Genomic DNA, 21,948 nt, shown 5'->3' with positions numbered 1-21,948 from the left:
GCCATCCATCAGTGTTTGGGTAAATATGTTGTGATAATATTGAATCATGTTACTTTTGAAGTGCAACATAAGGCTGCTATACACTGCTATGAGGAGCATAATGTTGTTTTCCATTACTTTGAAGAAGTTAATTGCAGTTAGGGTTAAAAATCAAATCGTTTTATTCTGCTTCAAGGTATGAAACCCACATGTGTAAATAAGTGAATGTTGTAATCATACTATATACAGTAGATTGGTAGATTTTCAAGCTGAACACAGAAAGTTAGAATTAATTAATATCACTTACATGGATATGCATAACCACTGACCTTGCATAAGTATGCTGTTCAAGTCACTGACAGGACTCCTGTTATGGTCGGCAGACAGAGAGAACTGGTCAGCAGGTTGAAGGAGAGCACCCCCCAAATTAATGATTTGCCACTGTCACAACCATTAGTGTGTTTTGTGCAAAAATGAACGGTGAGCTTAAAGGCTCATGGATAAAGCAATGCACTGAACGCTATGTTTTCCATCAGCTTGTGAGAGAATAAAAGGATGATCTCCCACTGCACAGGCTGAGTAAAATAAATGCGCTGTAATAGTTTAGGTGTGCTGCAAGACCAGGATGTTGATTTTATCTGAAAAACTGTTGTTGGACGGCAAGATTTCACCACCTCAAAATGATTTTCTCTCTAATCATGAATGAAGTTAAATTATTCAGGTGGGGTAACTTTTTTTGTAAATTGAATTTCAGACTATTTGCATCATAGTTCAGAGAATATGTAATTTTACCAAATAAAATTAATATTTTTGTGGAGATTTGACTGGCAAAAAAATATTGCTGGGGGGCAAGATTTTTCCCATTGACAGCCAGTTGCTGACCTAGGCAATAGAGGGAGGTGGTTAAGCCTGAATAAATTGTTTGTTACATAAAATATTTCTTGCCACAATGCAGCATTTCTGATACCGCTGGGTAGTTTATTTTTTTAACCTCAATTTTTCACTTTTTGGGGTTTGAGCCCAGATTGTTTTGCCAAAATATTTTTGTCTTTCTACTCTAAAGCATCTTTGTGACTTTGACTGTGAATTGAATTGAAAATTGTAAACTAATATATATGGGAATCCATTTGAAGGGAAGGTGCCATGCCAGAGTATACCATTTGTTGTTTTTGGGGGGTAGTACTTCAGATTTAGTCCAGATGATTTTGTATTTGAAGCATTTCTGTCCTTTGTTTATCTTTTATTTTAACTGGGAAACCTCACTGAGATCGATATATCTCTACCCCTCAGTTTCAATCCCAGAACCTTTACAATACCTGAGATCCTATGGAGCAATCTCTGGGAACTGGACTTTGCACTCCACAATTTAATTATTTAAGATAATATTAATATTTGGTTAAAGTGCACATTCTCAGCTTTTAATTAAGAGTATTTTAATACACTTTGGTTTCACTATGTAGAAATTACAGGACATTTTATACATAGCACTCCTCATTTCTGAGCACCGTAATGTTTGGGACAAATGGCTTCATCTGTGTTTCTGGTAAGTCATGTTAAATTGTTTCCTTAATGCAGATATAGCAGAACTTGCAGTATCTAGTCTTGATTCTAGGCCTTTGTTTGCCTTTGAAGTCCGTTATTGGTGCTTGTCAATGTGTGGGCCAGATTTGTATTAGTCAAGGAAGCCATTATGAGAAGTTAACAGAAACACCTATCAAGCCATTTGTCCCAAACATTATGTTGCCCTGAAGTGGGGGGTCTGTGTATAAAAAGTTCTGTAATTTCTACATGGTGAAACCAAAATGTATACAACTACCCTTTAAGAAAATATGAGAATCTTAACTTTACCCACATACGAATTAGGCTATATGATTACATATCTACAATTGAGAAAATCAAGAAAACAAAATGTCTTTGTCCCAAAAATTATGGAGCTCACTGTATTTCAAAATTAGACCTTATGCGAGTCAGTACAATATTAATCAAACCATATTGCTCTTGAACACCTATTATTGAGTGGGCTTGATGGGGGATTTGTATCGACCAGTTCAAACCAAGCAGCCAAAACCAGACGTCGTTTTTTAAGCTTATTTCCTGCTCTTGTTGTTCCTGGTTGCTAACTAGCGCCACTGCGGTTGGCTCCAGTATAGGTGTTTTCATATCCGGTTTCCATGTAAGTCTATGGTACAAATGCGGTCAAAATACAAAGTAAAAAAATTTTTCTCACAAGAACAAATAGTCACAATATGTGTATTTTATTCGTCCTATGACACACTGTCCATGGGTCGATTTCATGATTTATTGTGTCATTTGAGCACTGTTATAATATTTGTTGTGGACCAATGAGTTACAGTTTGCATCACTTCCTGATTACTGCGGTGGACTAAGCTACAGTAGGGGCTACAGTCTATGGTCACTGGGGTGGGAGGCGGCACCTCTTGGCCTTGACATTGCGGCTCCGACTCATCGTCCACAGTCCACCTGTGCGAAGTCAGAAAATGCATCCCATTTCGTAGTGATTTCATTATGGCATGTGCTATTTACAGCTGCACTAGACGACCATAAAATAATCCTCCTCCTCTTTTCGGTAGCCAAGTCATTTTTACTATTTCCGTTAGCCTACTTAACCAAATAATTAGTTGGCAGAAAGCGTAATCAGCTAACGCTTATTTGCTATATTTGGTAGTCCAGTAGCCTATGCTAAAACAACTTCGGCTACCAAGCCATTTGACTAGCTAGCTAACCCTAACCGGCAATTATTCAATCTGTCAAACGTGTTTGACGGCTTGTCACTCGTGTACATTCCGTAAATGTCTACCTGGGCCATGCTTCACGGATGTGACAAAGCTACTATAATCCTGATTTTGGGATAAACACTGCACAATTTTCAGTTTCACGAAGCGAATTAAGAGTCTTAAGGTTTATTTGCTGGATAACATACAGCACACGATGAACTCACACACACAGAATTTAACGAAATTAACCATCATTGTAACACTGGCATTTAGAAAGGAACATGTTTTTAGCATTTAAGAGACCGACAAGAGCATTTAAGCCAGTGGTTCTCAGAATCAGTCCTGGGGGCTCCTTGCCTATATTGGCTTTTCTCCATTGGTTTTGATGATCTACAAGAAAAAAAAAAAAAAAATTAGAAATTCAATGTACATTATTTTTGTCTTCATGCACCAGGTGGAAAACTTGCTCTACAAAGTACGTTGTCATATTTACACGCCTGCAGATCAGTTATTAAAATACTTGGTAGATTTGTTCATCACCGCTGACAGTGTTAATTTTTATTCGTTTAAAAGTGACTTGCGAACGATCGGTCAGCTAGCGTCACCCAGCAAGTGAACACCACAAACGGCGATGGAGTAGCAGTTACTGGCTCATTAACTGACTGTGGCGAAAACCTACGATGATAACTTGCTCGGTTAACAGCAGGTCTACCAGACAGTTATATGAAAATTAGCCTAGTCAAAAATGACCAGTACACATTTCTGATTGATTGACCATCAGTGTAGTCGATGTTCTTCCCCTGTGGTTCATATTGCTAATGCGTGAGCTAACCACGGATAGCCTACCTAGCTCACTGGCAAGCTATGCTAGCTAAGCATAATTCGTTTTGCTGAGAAACTAAATTTAAGATAACTGAACATAATTTTATTATTAATGTCATACATATAACATGATTACATGACACAGTACAGTCAAGGATGGAAATTAAACTCCGTAAACATTTGATAATATATTTTAAAGCATAACGGCAGACAGTCTCGAGTTCGTTCTGCAATCGTTCGTTCAGGTTGATGGGCTTTTCCGCACCGGACTGTCAGTCACATTGTAAAATCACAGAACAGTTTAACCCCTATGGTTTTGGCTCCAAATCGACAGCCTGGCCGCGCCCGCCATTGAGCTTCAAAACGTGTTTTAGAGACCCATGGAGAGTCAATGGGTGACGTCCCAGTAGCTTTGTCCATATTTTTTACAGTCTCTGGTTCAAATGCTATAGTATTTATTTCAAATTTATTCGCGAGATCTGAATGGCCTTTCAAATTAAAATACAAGTCCCATAAAAATACAAAATAACGAACTGTCTAAATCAAAAAAATATATATTCATACATCTACATTTTGTTACATTAATAGCACCTCTTTTACAATATTAACGTTTAGGGATGTCCATGACATGGCGTGTTGTGAGCCGTCGCATTGGAAAAGTGGTATTTTCGCCATACATTTCAACGCACCTGAGTGGTTTGGTAATTTTGTGACTCATCGTGCACCGAAGTGGGAGGGGAGCTGGGGGCGTGTCAGTAAATACAGCATGGCGTAGTGAAATTTTGGCAGCTCATCACAATTTTCAGGTCAGTCCAGTCTGTTGTTTACACTGTTCTAACATATCTTACTTGTGGAAATTTTTTAATCAGCTTGAACGTGTATTGCCTTGTACAGTATTTTTCTTCATTAAATAATATCCGTGCAAAGAAATAAAATTATTTTTTGGCATGTATACTTTATTTCCAAGTACAGCTGGGCAGAGAATGCCATTACCACTTGTGGTCAAGAAGATGTATAGAGGAGAACCGGCAGAATTGTAACAATTTTCACTTTTTTTCTGAATTGAATTTGAAATATGATCAAAAGCTGTGAAATTGCATTACAAAGAGCATACATTTGTCTGCTAGAAAATTCAAGCAAATTTGAACAAATTTCCCTTACTTATGAGATTTGTTGAAACTCAATTTTTGAAAAATAATTGACTGCCCAATTCTGCACCTCCCACAAAAGAACGTTTTGTGAGAAACATCTGAATGAATCATTGCATTTATATAGCACTTTTCTGAACACTTAGAGTGCTTTACAGTGATGAGTGGGAACTCACCTCACCCACGGTCAATATGTAGCCCCCACCTGGGTGATGCACGGCTGCCATTTTTTCTGCGCCAGAACGCTCACCACATTAGCTAAGGTGGAGAGGGAGAGGAGGTTTTTTTTGTTTTGTTTTTTTTTCAATGAAAAATTCAATCCAATTCAATCTGATTAGCATATCATCTGCCTCATTTTCCATTGCAGCAGTAGACTACAGAAATTGGCAACATGCCCTGCGCAATGCACACAGCTCTTAAAAGGGAATGAAAATAGGTTATCTATTTACAAATACAGCTGCACCACCACACCCACTGATAATGTATTCAGTATAATCCAACCCAGACTACAGGTGCGCCTCTGAGCTTTCTGCTGTGTGATGCTCACTTCCGGTACCAAAAATACCTAAAATTACAAGTCACGGCCAGTGGCCACACACTGCGCCATTGACTGTGCTCATGTACCGTGTGACATTGAATCTCGAATACAGAGCCCAAAAACTTAAAACACGCTCAGAATTTCTGAATCACGCAGACTAGCCATGGGAAACTGTCCTGATATCACTTCATAGTTTCCAACCTAACTTTCAAAACGACTGTATTGCTTCTAGTCCTTCAAGGACCCGAATACATTTTATGTTAATGCAAGACTATACTAGGCTAATGAAATACTGACCCATCTGCGGCAGTCGCCAACTGCTGGACTGATCGTGCGACAGATACCTATATTAACCTTATAGCCACAAATCAGATTAATGGTGAATAATTTATGCTGGTCCGGGCGCTGCCCTTGTAGCGATCTGGTTGGGCTAGTTTATTGTTTGTTTGTCGTGAGATCCTGTTTGGCTTGGATTTCCTTACCTGGTGCTACTGGAACAGGATTAATTTAATGTTATCTTGGTTATCTGACTCCAAAGTAACATTTTAACCTTTCCTCTGTGCTAACAGTTGTGTATCGAAGGAGACTGCAAGTGATTTTCCAGTAGTGTGGCTTTATGCGGATTAATCGTGATAGACACGGACATGCCTCTGGCGTGTGTTGCCTGAATAGATACAATTGTGTTTCTTGCTACGGCACTAGTGTTTAACCGAGTGACTACTGGGTGCAGGTATCCTGAGTTATATGCTTATGTTAGGACCATAAAACTGCTAGGTGTGCAGCAGTAACAGTCAAAAAGGAATGCCAGATTAAAGTGAATGCAGTTTATTTTACAGTATGTGCAATGATGGTAACATGCAGATGCAAAGCATCTGATGCAAAGTGTGCGTAGTGAGATGGCGCGTATTAGCTCGTATTGACGAGTCTCCCCGAACCATTACAGTTTTCTCCCTATATACCCAATGATCAAAGTAAAACTCCAAGTCATCAAATTAGGACGCAATCTTCATAAAACAGTACAGATCAGTTGCTTGCGCTATCCCTATAAGCATATCACACTGGGTTAACCTTTGTAGTTGAGATACCAGCATGTTCCCCATGACATTGTGTTTCCAAAAATACAAAATATCATTACACTGTATTATGGAGAACTTTTTTTTTTGTTTTTTGGTTTTGCATAATGCTGATCCAGTAAGATGTTTTGCCACTGAGCACTGTCTCTTTGTCAGACCCTGCTGACTCCCAGTCATCATAGACAGAGTCTGTTTTTTTTTTTGGGACACAATTCTGTAAACCTTACAGGGTAATGTTGCATGCAGGGCTCTACAGTGCGAGTATTTCACTCGCATTTGCCCCTAAAAATAGATATGTGCGAACCGGAAAAATAATTTACGAGCACAGTGTGCGAGTAAAGATTATAACCTAGAGCATATAGATTTAATGTGAATTGGCTCAAAATGTTCCCATGGCTAGAGTTCGAAAACAACGTCATGTTCTGCACACACATGTTCATTATCACATACACACACACACAGAGTGAGAAAAAAAACCTGTATTGTAGAACCAATACATCTGTTAAAATGCAGTGTCAATATTTTAAAAACTGTTTCAATGTTTCAAAAAGTTGTTTCAGTGCTTCAATGTTTAAAAAAAAAACTTTCAAATGTTTTAAAAAGCTCTTGGAATATTTTATTTAAAAAGTTGTGTTTCAACATTTCAATGTTTTAAAAAGCTTTGTCAATATTTTAAGGCCCATGCCTAGTGTCTAGATACTAGGGTCTTCCACTTCCATAGTCCTCCACTGGTTTTCACATCATAATTGCACACAAGGAAAAGAACCACACACACACATGCAGTATAAATATGTATGACCCTGTTTACACTTGGTTTTAAAATGTGTGGGCAATCGGATCACAAGTGGACAGCGCTAAATACAAGTGTAAATGACCACCAAGACGCATTGTGATCCGATCACTCAAACCACTTGCCGAGGTGGTCTGGGACGCATTTGACCACATATCTTTTGTAGTGTAAATGCTAATGCTTCCTGATGCGTCCCCGACAAGGACGTAACAGAAAAATACGTCATCAATGCAGGACGTGGTGGTTGTTTTGCAAGTCGCAAATGACTTTGTCCTGGCAATCTCAACAGTTGGAATAGCCCGTACATGTATATTAGTTCTTGAAACATTTTTGTTTCCTTAGCTAGCCCATGCGAAACAAATCTGGGCTGCGTTTCCCAGTTTCGATGTACCTTAACGTTTTACGAAGGTTCTTAAGGTATACCTTCTTAAGGGAAACCGCTTTTTTACGAGTGTTTCCCAGACTATACCTTAAGGCAACTCTTAAGGTACAACTGTTAAGGTACATCGTAAGTTGGAGCTGGCCTTCACTGTGGTGCTGAAAAGTTTATCAATCGATGCCACGCGAATCGATTGTCTCACTTGTAAAGACTTGTGAGTGATGTTTTAATATAACAAGTGTTGTCATAATCATTTTACATCAATCTAATATTGCAGAAGAGGAAGCTATGCCTACTAGAGATCATCTGCTAATCTCTTTAAGAGTCCGTTAAGACGAGACCTTGTGATAGTTTCAATAAATACGTACATATAGGCTACAAAGGATAAAATAAAAAAGCATCAATCGGGACATATAAGCCATAGTCTGGGACTTCGTGGAAGCCCAAGGGAAAGGACATAGGCTACATATGGGTGAATTATTTTGTTCTTATTGAAACAAAGGTCTAATGTTAATTTGTTTCTGTCACGCAATATATAGGCAACTGTAGCAGCATATCACTGCACTGCACTGATTCCCGTGAACTTTTCTCTGCAATTCAAAAATGATCGTAGATGAAAGGCAAAAGCGCGTCTGTGGAAATTGACAATGATGAATTCTGCCTTATGAATAGGTCTACCTGTTAAAGTGATTTGTTCATCCACCTTAATTTGCTGTTGGATAATCTTAAGTTTAACCAAGAATATCATTATTGGGTTGTTTACCGAAAACCGTAAAACAACATGGTAAGAAAAATGTTCCGTAATGTTGATATTTACCCTGTGCTATTTTGTTTTATATAGGAGGTGTGAGCTAAAGGAAGGGGATGTAGATCATTTGGCTATGTTTGTCCATTATGAGCCACTGTACCTGTATGTGTGTTTATGGTTAGCCAATCAACGTGTTCTAGTTCGGTCATGCAAGTAGACTCACTCAACGTTGTTTTTGCACACACAGGTTTTATATTCTTAATAAACCGGCGGTTTCTTCCAATTCAGTGTTTATCATTGACTCACACACAAACAAACTAATTTCTACAGGGTATGCAGTCAGAAAAGCCATATCCTATGTTAGCGCCAATACGTATAAATTTAAAAAAACTTATTTTTTCTTTTCACAAATTGGATTAGTATCATGGATAGGCCCTATACTTAATTACCATCATGATGTGGATAGACAGGTAAAACGACAACATTCTCACGACGTGCTATGCACAGAAACGTTGATTGGAAAATTAATTTTCGTAAAAAGTTAATATTAAACTATCTATGTAATTTTCGCATGCAGATGTGCTACTAGATGCGCACTGTAGTACAACTGTCGATTTGAAAAGCAAAATGTTGGCATAACAAGGCTGAAATCGCGGAGCGCAGCGCTAAGGGACAGCTTACGAGTGCCCCAGACCACCCTTTTAAAGGTATACCTTAACTAAGGAGACGCTGGGAAACAGCTCGAGAGCTAAAGGAAGAGCTTAAGGGATACCTTACGACGCACGTAGCGCTAAGGAGACTCTGGGAAACGTAGCCCTGGCACTTGTCTGGCGACCTTCTAGCGGAAGTGACGAAGGCAGTAACGAAATCTGAACACAAGTGGCCAGCTGGACACCTTGGAGACCCATGATAGACACAGATGTGTCTCGGCTGTCCATTTGTGTTCGGATCACCAAAACGCATTTTAAAAGTGTAAACAGGGTCTATGTAACAAATTGTTTGTTAATAAACTCTGTGTTACTTGAACATTTTTCACTGTGCTCCTAAATTTCACATGTACTCCTTTGGAAAAAAGTTAGCGTAGAGCCCTGGCATGCATGAATTCAGAAATGTGTCATTGGCAGCTTTTACTAAAACATGGCTGGACAAGGGTAACCATGACAGTGTATTGCTTATTGACGACTTTGAAATACCCATTCGTTTAGATTGATAAAAACAAAAGTCTGGTAAAGAACATGGTTAGTGTGTGTGCTTTTATGTATACAAATGCTGGTGTAAGACATCTGTTGTTCGGGAGAGACTCTGTGAACCTGACATGGAACATACTGTAGCTGTGTCACTCTTCTCTTTTATATCCTAAGGGAATTCCCTCAGTTGTTTTTCATCCTTTTATATATCCACCACAAAGCAAATGATAGTTCTGCTTCTGATCACATCAGGAACACTGTTCACAAACTGGAACTTTTATCTCCTGACTCACCAAAGTTTGTCCTCGGGGAACTCAACCATTCTTCTGTGGGCCAAACTCAAAAGAAAAATTATTACCAATACGTTACAGGCCCTACATGCTTTAACAAGCTGCTGGATATATATTATGGCAACATCCAAAATGTTTTCAAATCCATCCCCCTGTCCCCCTTGGCTCTGCTGACCACTGGCACCTGCGTACAACCTTGTTGTTTAGAGGACTGAGAAGCTGGTAAAAACAGTTAAAGTCTTGTCAAAAAGTTACAATGAAATTCTGAAAGGCTGTTTCGAATGTGCCTCATGGGACTTGTTGAACCCAAATGAGAAACTCAGGGATCTGATGCATGTAGTTTATTTATATATTACATTTGGTGTGGATAGCAATATCACCTCTAAATCTATTAGGGGTGTCAGAAAATATTGATACACTTGAGTATCGCGATATTATGTTTTGCGATATTGTATCGATTCTCAAAAACAGTATCGATTTTTAATTAATAGTTCACATGCAAAGATTTGTGGCAAACAGTGGTTCATTTTGTGTTGTGTTTAAACCCCCGACCGCTAGATCTGTCTTCAAACTATCTATGTGTTTAAACCCCCGACCGCTGTTGTAATCTATCTTCAGCTATTTGACTCTTCCACTCCAACGTAATAATGTAAACTGAGACAGGGGTCTCAGCAACTGCGCCTAGCAACCAAGCTTGAGCTAGTGTCAGTCAGAGCCTGAGGTAAAGAGAAATTCTGCTAGCGTGTCACGATTATACATCTTAAAATCTTTACTTTAATCAGGAACTATGGGGAAGTGTAAGTTTAACAATACGTGGTTGGAGAAAAGCATGCTTAGTGCTTGGTTGAAACCAGTGGAGGGGAACGTTTTTGAAGCCCGCTGCACTTAATGAAAGAAAAGTTAAACTAGGAACATTGGGGGTAAAGGCTTTAGAATCGCAGGATCAGGAAGAGAAACACAAGGCCCAAGTGAAAAACCAACAACAAACGCCTGCCATCTCTTCTGTCCCAGATAGCCAGCGACTCTGGGCCAGATCTGCGCCGATTCTGGCCCGAAGTCTGCACAGCCGAGCTGGACTTGGCGCAGATCTGGCCCGGAGTCACTGGCTATGTGGGGTGTTTGCCCCTGCTTTGGGACCATCAAATGTGTCCAATGTAGCGTTATCATAAAATTTTCCCGACTGTGAAGAATGCCTTACTTGTTTACATTTTGAGCAGATGTGGCTCCTGGGTAAATCTCTTATCGTTGTTTTCGTCGCAGCACTTTTGACACAAGCAATATCGGGAAAAAATTTCTTTTTACCGTGAAAAGTGCCTGACCCGCAACCGTAGAAATGTGTTAACACGGCGACACAATTACATTGAGAAATACTATTTTAGGAAAAAAGCGCTATATTCTGTAACTGAATTTAGATCAAATCTACCATGCACAAAAATATAAAAACGCTCGTCAATCTGTGTATAATGTCATCGTAGCGCGGAGTCTTTAAAACCATAAAACCACCCCCTTAATAAAATAAAATAAAAACTGTAGGCTACTCGTTAACTTTAAATATAGGCCAACTAGTCTGATTTTGACAACTTTGTGATTTAACTGGTTCACGTTTTAGTTTATAGTAATCATATACATCCACTGAGCACTAGTGTCTTACTACTAGTTAAGCATTTTAGTATAAATTCTGCAGCCTGCTTGAGAATACTTGTACTAAATGTTGCAAAGAAGTATAATCTTAAGTATGTTTTCCTGATGTTGTAGCGCAGCCAATTATTAAATAACTTAAGATAGCTTTTTTTCACGTTGGGTGCCAGGCAGCGGTAATCTGCCAAAAAAATGGTAGGCCTACACTACAATACCGTTCCTATTAAGACCAAAACATTACAACAACAGTCATTTTTAGAAAGAAAAATCACTGAATGTATTCAGAATTAAGGGTATTTTTTGTTGTCGGTCCATTACGGAAACCATAGTCCTTCCAACCGCACAACAATACAAAGAAACGAAAAAAAAATTCCAACTCACGTTGCATATAAATGTCATTTATAGTCCATAATATCATTCATAAAATTCAGAAATTAAATCGTTTTCTGTACATTTTTTAGTTCAGTTCAACGAAGACATGCACTCTCATTTCACCAACGTTAAATGAGACCGCAACATGTGGAGACACTCCGTCAATTCACTCCAAAAATTTGTTCACTGAACAATGTCAAACACAGAGATAAACAAAAAACTTTCGAGGAAAATTAGTAAAGTATAATAATAATACCCAAACGAAAAAACCAAGCAGGCATTCAACATTTCATTTCAGTTCAGTCTTTCATTTAACCAAAAATAAGTGAAACGCAATATGCGGAGACGCTTCATCAGTTCGCAAACCCGAAAGTTTGTTCACTAAACAATTTCAAACACAGAGATTTAGAAAAAAAACTCAGTCTTTCAATGAAAAATAATGAAGTGAAATTTATATTTTTTTAAAATATCAAACAGGCATTGAAGAGTTATGGGGTGGTCACAGACTATGAGTTTATGTTAGTACGAAAAAAATGTAGGTCTGGGTCGGGCAAGCAGAGAAAATAAAATTGTTAAAATAAAAGAGTTTTCAGCGGAGATTAGAAACAACAGATTTAGGAGCATGGGGAAGTTAGGTTTCTGGTATCTTCTTCGAGGTAGTGGAGTGTAGCACAGTGGGTAAGGAGTGGGTAAGGAACTGGGCTTGTAACCGAAAGGTCGCAGGTTCGATTCCCGGGTAAGGACACTGCCGTTGTACCCTTGAGCAAGGTACTTAACCTGCATTGCTTCAGTATATATCCAGCTGTATAAATTGATACAATGTAAAATGCTATGTAAAAAAGTTGTGTAAGTCGCTCTGGATAAGAGCGTCTGCTAAATGCCTGTAATGTAATGTAATGTAAAGGTAACAACATTTCTGACAATGGGGAACAGTAAAAAGGAATTTAAAAAACTCCAAACCAGTTCCTTGCGCTGTTGTCTTCTTGGGTTATGTTCCTCCCAGAAGAAACAATAGAAGATCCAGTGTTCCTTAATCCAAAGGAAATGAACGGAATACTATCCCAGGGTAATCACAGAAAGAACCGGATAATACAAAAGGATACACTTTAAGCTTTTTTTCAGTTCCTTTGTTCATGGATTTCAAACTTCCCGCTCCCTCTCTCTTCTGTCCTTGGTCTAACTTTCCGAATTCTCCACTCCCCTTCCGTCATACCTCACTTCCTCCCTTTTCTAACTTTCTAAACCCAACATCATGTTACTAATTAATTTAAAACAGAAATTATGTGCCATGATTAGTGTATAGGACTTTTTTAACAAAAAATGTTTTATTAACTTAAATAAGGCACTAAATATTTATGTTGAAGAGGCAGATTGCCACAATGTGTAGGCCTATACTTGTTCAAAAGTGAACGAAGTAGGCTTTCTTATTTTAAGAAAGAATGCTATATTAGTGTGCTTATACAACTTTATGGGGTCCAGATTTTCAAAGTTTCTTTATTCAGGTAGTAGGATGATAGGACAGCGCCATATTCCCAAATTCCCCTCCTCAGTCAGTGAGAATTCTTTTAAGAATCCCAATCCTGTAGAAAAATTCCACAATGCATTATGCTACATTCTCAGCTTGGCTAGACTTTAGTGGATATGCCTCAACCCACATTGTTTTGTGGGTTTTCTTCTTTCATAGTAATTTTCCTTCATACTTTTCTGCCAGTATGGCCATGAAATAGGTATTAAATTCTATTCAAAGTGGTCTTAAAAAGGTCTTTAAAAGTCTTAAATTTAACTTGTTGAAACCTGCAGGAACCCTGCTTTTGGAATAGCGTTTTATAGGTCAGCGTAACCGAAGATTTTCTTATCGCATTCAATTACGCATTCACTCTGTGGTAGCAGTAAAACAAAGACACTGCTAACGAAACGTTGTCAACTATTTTTCGGAATTTCTTGGAAAATATTATTATTATTGAGGACTTCTGACCGTAGCTAAACCATATGTTTGCTGATAGACCTAGCTGACATCGTTTTCTGGTGTAAGACAGGAGCGGATAGAAATATATAATTGATTTCCTGTCTCTATCTACTGAAAACAGATAAGATTACATCATTGCTATGTAAGTATTACTGCTCAAAATATGAAAGTATAGAGTATAGAAATACATACAAGAGTTAATTATTACACATTTAGGTACTGTACCGCATTATGTGACAATATTTTTGCATTATTTTCTAACCTGATAGCAATGTTCTATCTTAAAACGTCATAAGGGGCTCATTTATATGCTTTATAATGGACAAAAAGCATTTTATTCATTTTTGGAGAGATTTTGGATATGTCTCTGGATCCCTAGATATTTTAGACCACTGTACTGATGGAAAGCTTGCAATTCCCACTTGAAAATGAGTGCAACAGTGAGTTTCTTGAGACAAAACAGTTGATTTGCAGTGAAATACGTGAATATGTTGTGATTTACAGCATAATTTAGACATTTTAGATAGATTTGGAGACGCTGGGTACACTGCTTAGTTTTTGCTTCATAAATCTATAGTAGTTCTACATATTCACCCTTAGATTTTATGAATTTGTGGTCAAGAAGTTTTTGATCCAGCACATGTATAGTTTAACCTGCTGTATATATGCAATCTCTCAGTATTTCATTGCAAACTAAAAAAGTGCAAATTCATTTTTGATTTTTTGTCTAGACAATTGCATTTGTGGCACTTTATTTCTTTCAAAATTATGAATATAAACTAATCTTCATTAGTATTGTAAATTGTACAAATGTCCTGCTTCATTTAAGCCATTTTTCAAGTCTCGGTGGTGTTCACATCTGGAGTTATAAGGCTTTAAGGGTACCCCCTAAATGGGCAAGGATTGGCAAGATTTGGTATGTGTGCTAAGGGGTTAAATTGGGGATCATTTTGGAATATTATTACCCATTTTTCTCTGTTCAGCAATTTTGTCTAACCACATGGATCATTTTTAAGACATTTAGCATTCTAATGGAATGTGTGATCAAATATTCCATTTCTGAATCGGTGAACAGGTATGAAAAAAGAACTGTGTCTCTTCACAGGTGACAGCATCTCAGCTCTCAACCTCCGGCAGTAACAAGTGCTCCATCCTGATCCTGGCAGACAGCGACCAGGAAAGGAACAAGTGGGTGGGGCTTCTGAATGAGCTGCACCGCATCCTAAAGAAGAACAAGCTGAAGGAGCGCTTTGTCTACATCCCCAAGGAGGCCTATGATAGTACTTTGCCACTTATCAAAACTACACAGTCTGCAGCTATCATAGGTAATGCAGTCTCCTGCAGCCCACATGGTAAAGACCAGCCATCTCTCACTATACACACAAAAGACAGCATAGTCCATTACCCACAGCACACACACTAATGACCATACAATCCATCTCCCAGAGCAGACATGTGAAAGACCACCAGCCTAAGTCCTACAATACACACACCAAAGACCACACAGTCCGAGATCATTGGTAGTCTAGCACAGCGGATAGTCTAATGACCTTCATCATTATTGGTACCTCTCTCCTGGTTCTTATTAAAGCTCTGTAATCATTCACAATTGCCTTTTTTTCATTGAAAACATGTTTTTATTGAAATGCATTTTGTCATCTTCAGATCATGAGCGTGTTGCACTGGGCAACGAGGAGGGGCTGTATGTTATCCATGTTACCAAAGATGGTAAGACGTGAAAAACACGTATTTTTATCTGTCAACACTCTGCTTATACACACTTCATATTTCTGCTTGCACACAAACACACACACACACTCACGCATGCAAACAGTATTACAGTTAGTTTTATATTTTGGGTCCATGCATTCTACCCTATTGCTTTTGTTTATATAGTTTTTTTCCAGCCATTGACCGAGCTGATAAGCCTTAGGCTTATAAAATTTGTGTGGAACTCTTTTGCAGCACGGAGGTACAGTGAGTAGCATTGTCACTTCACAGCAAGAATGGTCTGGGTTTGAATCCAGCCTGGGCCTTTCTATGTTGAGTTTGCATGTTTTCCCCGTGTCCACATGCGTTTCCTTCGGGTTTCCTCCCACAGTCCAAAGACATGCAGGTTGGTGAATTGGTGACTCTAAATTGCCCCTAGGTATGAGTGTTTGAGTGAATGTGTGTGTGATAGATTGGCGGCATGTCCATTAGAACGCTTCTTGACTGACAGTGCCCCAAACTGGCACATTACGGTAAAGCAGTGACAGGGAAAAAGCATTGTCAACTCAGCTCACATAACAGCTCTATGGTCCTGATTTACCATTCCCAGACATCCTTCACTAAAGGATTGCATAAAGAGGTTTGTTTTGAGCCTGCGTTTAAAGACAGAGTGTGTGCCTGAAGCTCGAACATGCAAAGGGAGATTATTCTGTAAGACAGGAGATCTGTAAGAGAAGGCTCTTCTTCCAGTTGTAATTTTAGATATACTTGGTATTTTCAAATAGCCAGCACCATTTGAGCAAAGAAATCTTGGAAGGACAAGATATTGTGGAGCCAAACGATTTAAAGCCATATACATTAAGAATACAATCTTGTAGAATGTTAACATTTCTTAGTTCTTGTTAATACCCTAGCTTCTGCATTCTGTACAAGTTGGAGATGTTTCAAGGCTGGATTTCATTAATACCAGCCTGAAAGGAGAGATCTGGATCTGAATCATTCAAGGTTTTAACAATTGCATTGCCTGAGACAGAGAAGCTATCTAAATTTAAAGAAAAGTGTCTAGTCTGGCAAGCTGGTCAACTTCGCTTGGCTTCTCTTACAGCCCCAGTTAGGCACTGGTGTCTAAAAATGGCATTCTCTTAAGTTGCGATTGCTTTTTTCTATCACTGATTCAAGGTGCACTACTGTAACACCTACACTGTAGTGAAGCTTAGACACTTTGTACTTTGATGCAAAAACCCCATCTTGAAAACAGAAAAAATAACAAGGAAGTCATCTTCCCTAAAGGAGGGCTCTAGTTGACACCCCAGGTATTTTATAATCCAATAACTGTCCGCAACAAGTCAAACAACTGCTAATACTGCTGATATTGATATCACTAAAATCCCCCTTGGATCCCTAAGCAACCAAACTGCTTTTTGTATACAGGCTAGCAAAAACCATTATTCGTTATGCGTTATTTTCATTGAGCTGAAAGCATTTTCAGGAGCATTTGAAAACAAGTATTTCTATGTATGTAAATAGAATTTGAAACGCAAAAAGTGCCGTTATTCTTCTTATGTTACAAACAGCAAAAAAATGGTCAACTAGACATCCATTGTCTTTTTCAAGGTCATTTACATTGCTTTCGAACATAGTTTACTGCTATCTTGTAGCTGAAACAATGTCTTAACTATCCTGCTGTGTACCCAGTTACTTTCAGTTTGCATTTTTGCAATGTGCAAAAGTAGAAGCATAACTCACACTATCGATTGTTTATCAGAGCTTTGTTTGTTTTTCGGTGTTGTTTTTGCCACCTCCTTTTCCCATGGCGCGCAGGAACTGCAGCCATGGGGTATGCATGGCAAATTGTGGTCACTCACTCACTCACGGATGACCTTTGAGGGACGTTTTGTGGGACGCATGCGCAGGTGGTGCTTCGTTTAGTAGGAAGCATGCGCAGGTGGTGCCAGCTAAAATGTGTCTGCGGAAGTGAGTTGTGCCATGGGTGTAGACGGTTCCGTGCTTGTTGATTTAGTCCTGGTCTTAGTATTTTGATTTCATTTAATTTCAGTTTAGTCATATTTAGTCATGCCTTCTTCATTCATTTTAGTCCAAAAAAAATGACTAAAATCATATTTATTTTAGTCAACGAAAATAACCAAGTATTTTGGTCACCTTTTAGCCCAAACAGTTTTTTGCCACATTTAATGCCCTGCCTATAATAAATACCATGATTATAAAATACTCTGTAATATAATCATAATCAGTATTTGACAATAAAAAAAGTTGTGACCATGCATGTTCCTTTTACGAGTGAACACTGCTTCACGTGTGCATACAGCAATGTCCAGCTGCAGAATTCTTTAAGACAATAAAGATTAATATAAAAAATGAATTAATTTTTTTCAAAAAAATTATTGATTAAACGTTTTTGATTTAAGTAAATATAGGTAATTGCACAAGTTTGCATTGCAAATAAAAATATTTTTTCTTATTTGCAATGCAGGCAGATGAGGAGAATTGGCTATACATGATGGTATTGAGCATTTTGGGAATATAATGTGCTTATATAAATTTAATACTATCAATGTTGACGCTCTGCTAATGCACTTTTGTTGTTTTTGTTTTTTTACTTTAAGTTGCAAAGTACCAGTATTGGTGGTGTGGCAATAACTACACCTGTGTTGGGTTACGCACTGTATGCCACCGGTTAAACCAAACACTTTTTTTTGCAGCGCTAAATAAACTAAAGCGTCTTGAAATCATGGATGTCCATCTGTCCAAGTCACAAAACTGTCTGGTCTAAGTTCAGGCTACTTTTAGCTAACCATTGTTTTCTGTGTTTGGTGCTGCAATTGTTGTCACTGCCATGTTTTCTGATCAGAGCTGGAGAATCTGAATCTGTGCTCTCCAATGTTGTAGAGTGTCACTAAACACTTTAAAGCCACAATGAGAAATGGTATGCACACTTTTGTATGCTGCATCATGTTCGGATGTTTGATTTTGGCAGAGTTCACCTTCTCCCACTGAAGAGAAGCCAAAGCGTGAGGGCATGGCCAGTAGGATTTACACAGTGTCCACATAGTGGTCATGGGAGTTGTAGTATCACCACGAATAGACTGAACTATTTCAGATGCTTTTTTAAAACTACAATATTTACTTTTTCATAGAAAATTTTGCTGAACTTCACTGGCCAAAGAGGCTGGAAAGAGTTTCACACCGCTGATGAATTATATGCGCGATTGTAATATATTTATATCTGCAACAAAGCAACTGCAAAAAAATCTTCGGGGTCTGTTTTCGTTTTGTCGTATTTTCCTCATTTAAAATGCAAAACAAATTAGTCATCGTCGTCGTTCCTAAAAGGCAAATATTTTTTTAGATGACAAAAACAACACCGTTGTTTATCTGCAAATTCTTGCATAAACAACTGCAGTCGTGATAAAGGGCACTATTGTATTGTAAATTATTTATGATTTGATTATATATTGGTAATTTTCCTCCTTGTGGGGTCTCACCCTGTTGTGATCAGGGTTTGATCTGCATGTGTGTCTGTGTGTGAGCCTGTATGTGAAAGACATTAGTTCATTCACTTCACACTTTGGGCCCACATTTGGGAAAATACTTGTCAAATTTTACTGCTTTGTTCAATCTACTTCAAACTTGTATCTTGGTGTTGTTTTACATCCTGTGGTATGATTGGAAAAAGAAATCTGATTTCCAGTATTATATATAAATAAAGAATAAAGAATAAAGAATATACAAAGCGATAGGATTAGGGGATTTGGTAATTTTGGTACAAATGTGCTCTTTATTTCAAGCTTTGAAGCATACCTGTACTGTATATAATTTTGGAGCTAATGGGGTTTATTTAAGGTTGGGGGATTTTTACAAAATGCCCCAAGTTTTAAGTGGGGTTAAAGCGGTTGATTTTTTATTGTGTGTTGTGTCTCATCTGCATTTGTAACTACACCCCCCATGCATGACACACAGGACAATAGTGTCTATCTGGGCATACATGAAAACATTCTTTTACCGCTAAAAATTTGTATTCCATCATAGCAACAAGATAAAGCCAACAATAGCCGAAGGTGTGCCATACAGCTGTGAAAAATGCTGCTCACTGAACACTGAAATAAACAAGAGCAATTTTTCTAAAATTATACCATTCTACAGTCAATATCTGGGACTAAATATGGAATAATTATACAACCTTACTATTGGCTTTACACTGTTGGGAATCTTCTCCCTTGAGGAAGAAGTTGGGACCAATGAAGTAACACACTGAGGACCACTTTCCAATTGAAAAGGTTTTATTTTGATGCGCAAAGGGAGACTCGCCACGGTGCCACGACAAGTATTCCACACAAATCTCAACGAGACAGCCACAAATGAAGGTTTAAGTATTCTGTTGAGAGGTGTGGTGATTGCCAAGTGTGAACTTTCCCAGGAAAGAATATACATTGCACCAGACTTACAGACAGTATATTACAGAATATGCATTGCACCAGACACCAGACTTTGATCTGTGGCTATCATTGACGTAGGAACCGGGGGGGGACGGGTGGGACGTGTGCCCCCCAATATTTGTAAAGAATCGAATTGTCCCCCCCAACCATGACTGATCCCTCTTCCATGTAAAGCTTTCATACAATAATGGCTTCAACAGCAATAAAAGATGACTTCAAAATTATGTGGAAAGGTCTGTAACGGCTGTAAACATAACATGAATTATTGACTCCCCTCTTCACGCAGTAGCAATGGTTTACCCCCATGGCCACGAAAAGTTTGAGCTTACGAAAGGACAAATGGGATATGTAGTCAACAGTTAGAGGTGATTGCTCAAGCCGATCATACTATGGACTTCACTTCCTATTAGCCTTATAGAAATAAAAATGGTAAGAAGAAATTTTAGGATAGCGCTTCCGATTTTGCTTGTGTCGAAAGTTCTGCGATGGAAAGAGCGATAGATTTACCCACTCGCATCTGTCCAAAATGTAAACAAGCCAGGCAGTTTTCACCATAGACATATATACATGTCTATGGTTTTCACGGTCGGGAAAACTTTTATGACAACGTCAGCTAAAGTCAGTTACTCACAGCGGTTGGAAAGAACGGTAACGGTAATTAGGGGTCCAAGCAGCGAAGCTGGTGGAACCCTATTGTATCTGTTCGGAGTATTAGGGATCCAAGCAGCAAAGCTGGTGGAACCCTATTGTATCTGTTCGGATTATTATTAGGAGTCCAAGCAGCGAAGCTGGTGGAACCCTATTGTATCTGTTCGGATTATTATTATTAGGGGTCCAAGCAGCCAAGCTGGTGGAACCCTATTGTATCTGGATTATTAGGGGTCCAAGCAGCCAAGCTGGTGGAACCCTATTGTAGTTGTTAGGATTATTATTATTCTTATTTTTTTCTGCTAAAAGTGTCTGAGGCTCAGCAACCATAAGTCCTAGAGAAACCAAATTTGGCAGGTGGGTTCCTATGGTCCCGCACTACTCAGGCACTAAAAATCACCTATGTCGGCCAGATGGTGGCGCTATAACAAAGGGTTTTGCGTAAAAGGTCCCACACCATACATTAGATCAACACAAAACTTCATCGACCTATGCATCTGAACGTGCTCTACAACTTTGCCATTGGCACCACCTATGACCGCCATATTGTTTGCCTGCCATTTTGACTTGTTCGTTGGGGCGTGGAAGCTTTCTCCGCTAAAATGTCTGAGGCTCAGCAACCATAAGTTGTACACCAACCACATTTGGTGGCTGGGTTCCTATGGGCCCCCACTACTCAGGCACTAAAAATAACCCATGTCGGCCAGATGGTGGCGCTATAACAAAGGGTCATGTTTAAAAGGTCATAACTCCCACACTGTAAGTCAGATCAACACAAAACTTCATCGACCGATGCATGTGAATGTGCTCTACAACATATGTCCGCCATATTGTTTGCCTGCCATTTGGACTTTTTTATTAGGTGGGGTGCGGAAGAGCTGTGGCTCCAAATCTAAACGGTTACGACATCTAGTAAACTTCTTTGCGGCAAGCGACATCCATGGCGACGCAAGTAATCCGACACCGTAGGGTCTAGTTTTTATCAGTGAGGGGAGGGTCTGAACGTCAGGGAAGCAGTGGAAGACAGTGCCAGCCAGAGTGCATGCTAGGCTATTAAAGGTTTGTTAGTAAAAGCTTTTTGAGAGGATGAATAATTACTTTTCTTTGGCATGGATCCATTTGAAGACAGTATCGGGTGAGTTCGTTAAGTCTTTAAATCTGTCATTACGGTGAGAAATAGCTAAACCATTTTATTGGTAGGTTTTGAGTTTCTGTGCAAACGCGCGAAAACACACTGGTATAATAAAACAATGATGGCAATACATGTATAGTCCGCTTCGTTCCATTGCTACCATAACATAAAATATCTTGTGTCTACAGCTGCAGTTTCTCGCTGCAATTTCTAACATTGAATATAAACAAAAGACGCAATTTATGCTGTAGTCTGCCAATGTCTAAATAAATAATACGGTTCATTTGAAGACAATATCGGGTGAGTTCGTTTAGTCTTTAAATCCGTCAGTATGCTGAG

At 38.7% G+C, this 21,948-nt stretch overlaps 1 protein-coding gene across 7 annotated transcripts in view; it reads left to right on the top strand.

The window, feature by feature from the left end:
• The window catches only part of LOC118229832 (serine/threonine-protein kinase MRCK alpha-like), a 375,259-nt gene that overhangs the window by 307,859 nt on the left and 45,452 nt on the right, over nucleotides 1-21,948 (top strand). For all 7 annotated transcript variants that reach the window (XM_035422277.1, XM_035422272.1, XM_035422276.1 and 4 more), the window contains 2 exons: nucleotides 14,771-14,990; nucleotides 15,331-15,393. In XM_035422277.1, coding sequence (XP_035278168.1) covers nucleotides 14,771-14,990; nucleotides 15,331-15,393 — 283 coding nt within the window. The remainder of the gene's footprint in view (nucleotides 1-14,770; nucleotides 14,991-15,330; nucleotides 15,394-21,948) is intronic.

This window comes from Anguilla anguilla, chromosome 6 (assembly GCF_013347855.1).
Source record: "Anguilla anguilla isolate fAngAng1 chromosome 6, fAngAng1.pri, whole genome shotgun sequence".
Taxonomy (NCBI): domain Eukaryota; kingdom Metazoa; phylum Chordata; class Actinopteri; order Anguilliformes; family Anguillidae; genus Anguilla; species Anguilla anguilla.
The sequence above is the reverse complement of the archived record's forward strand: the minus strand, read 5'-3'. Positions and strand labels throughout refer to the sequence as shown.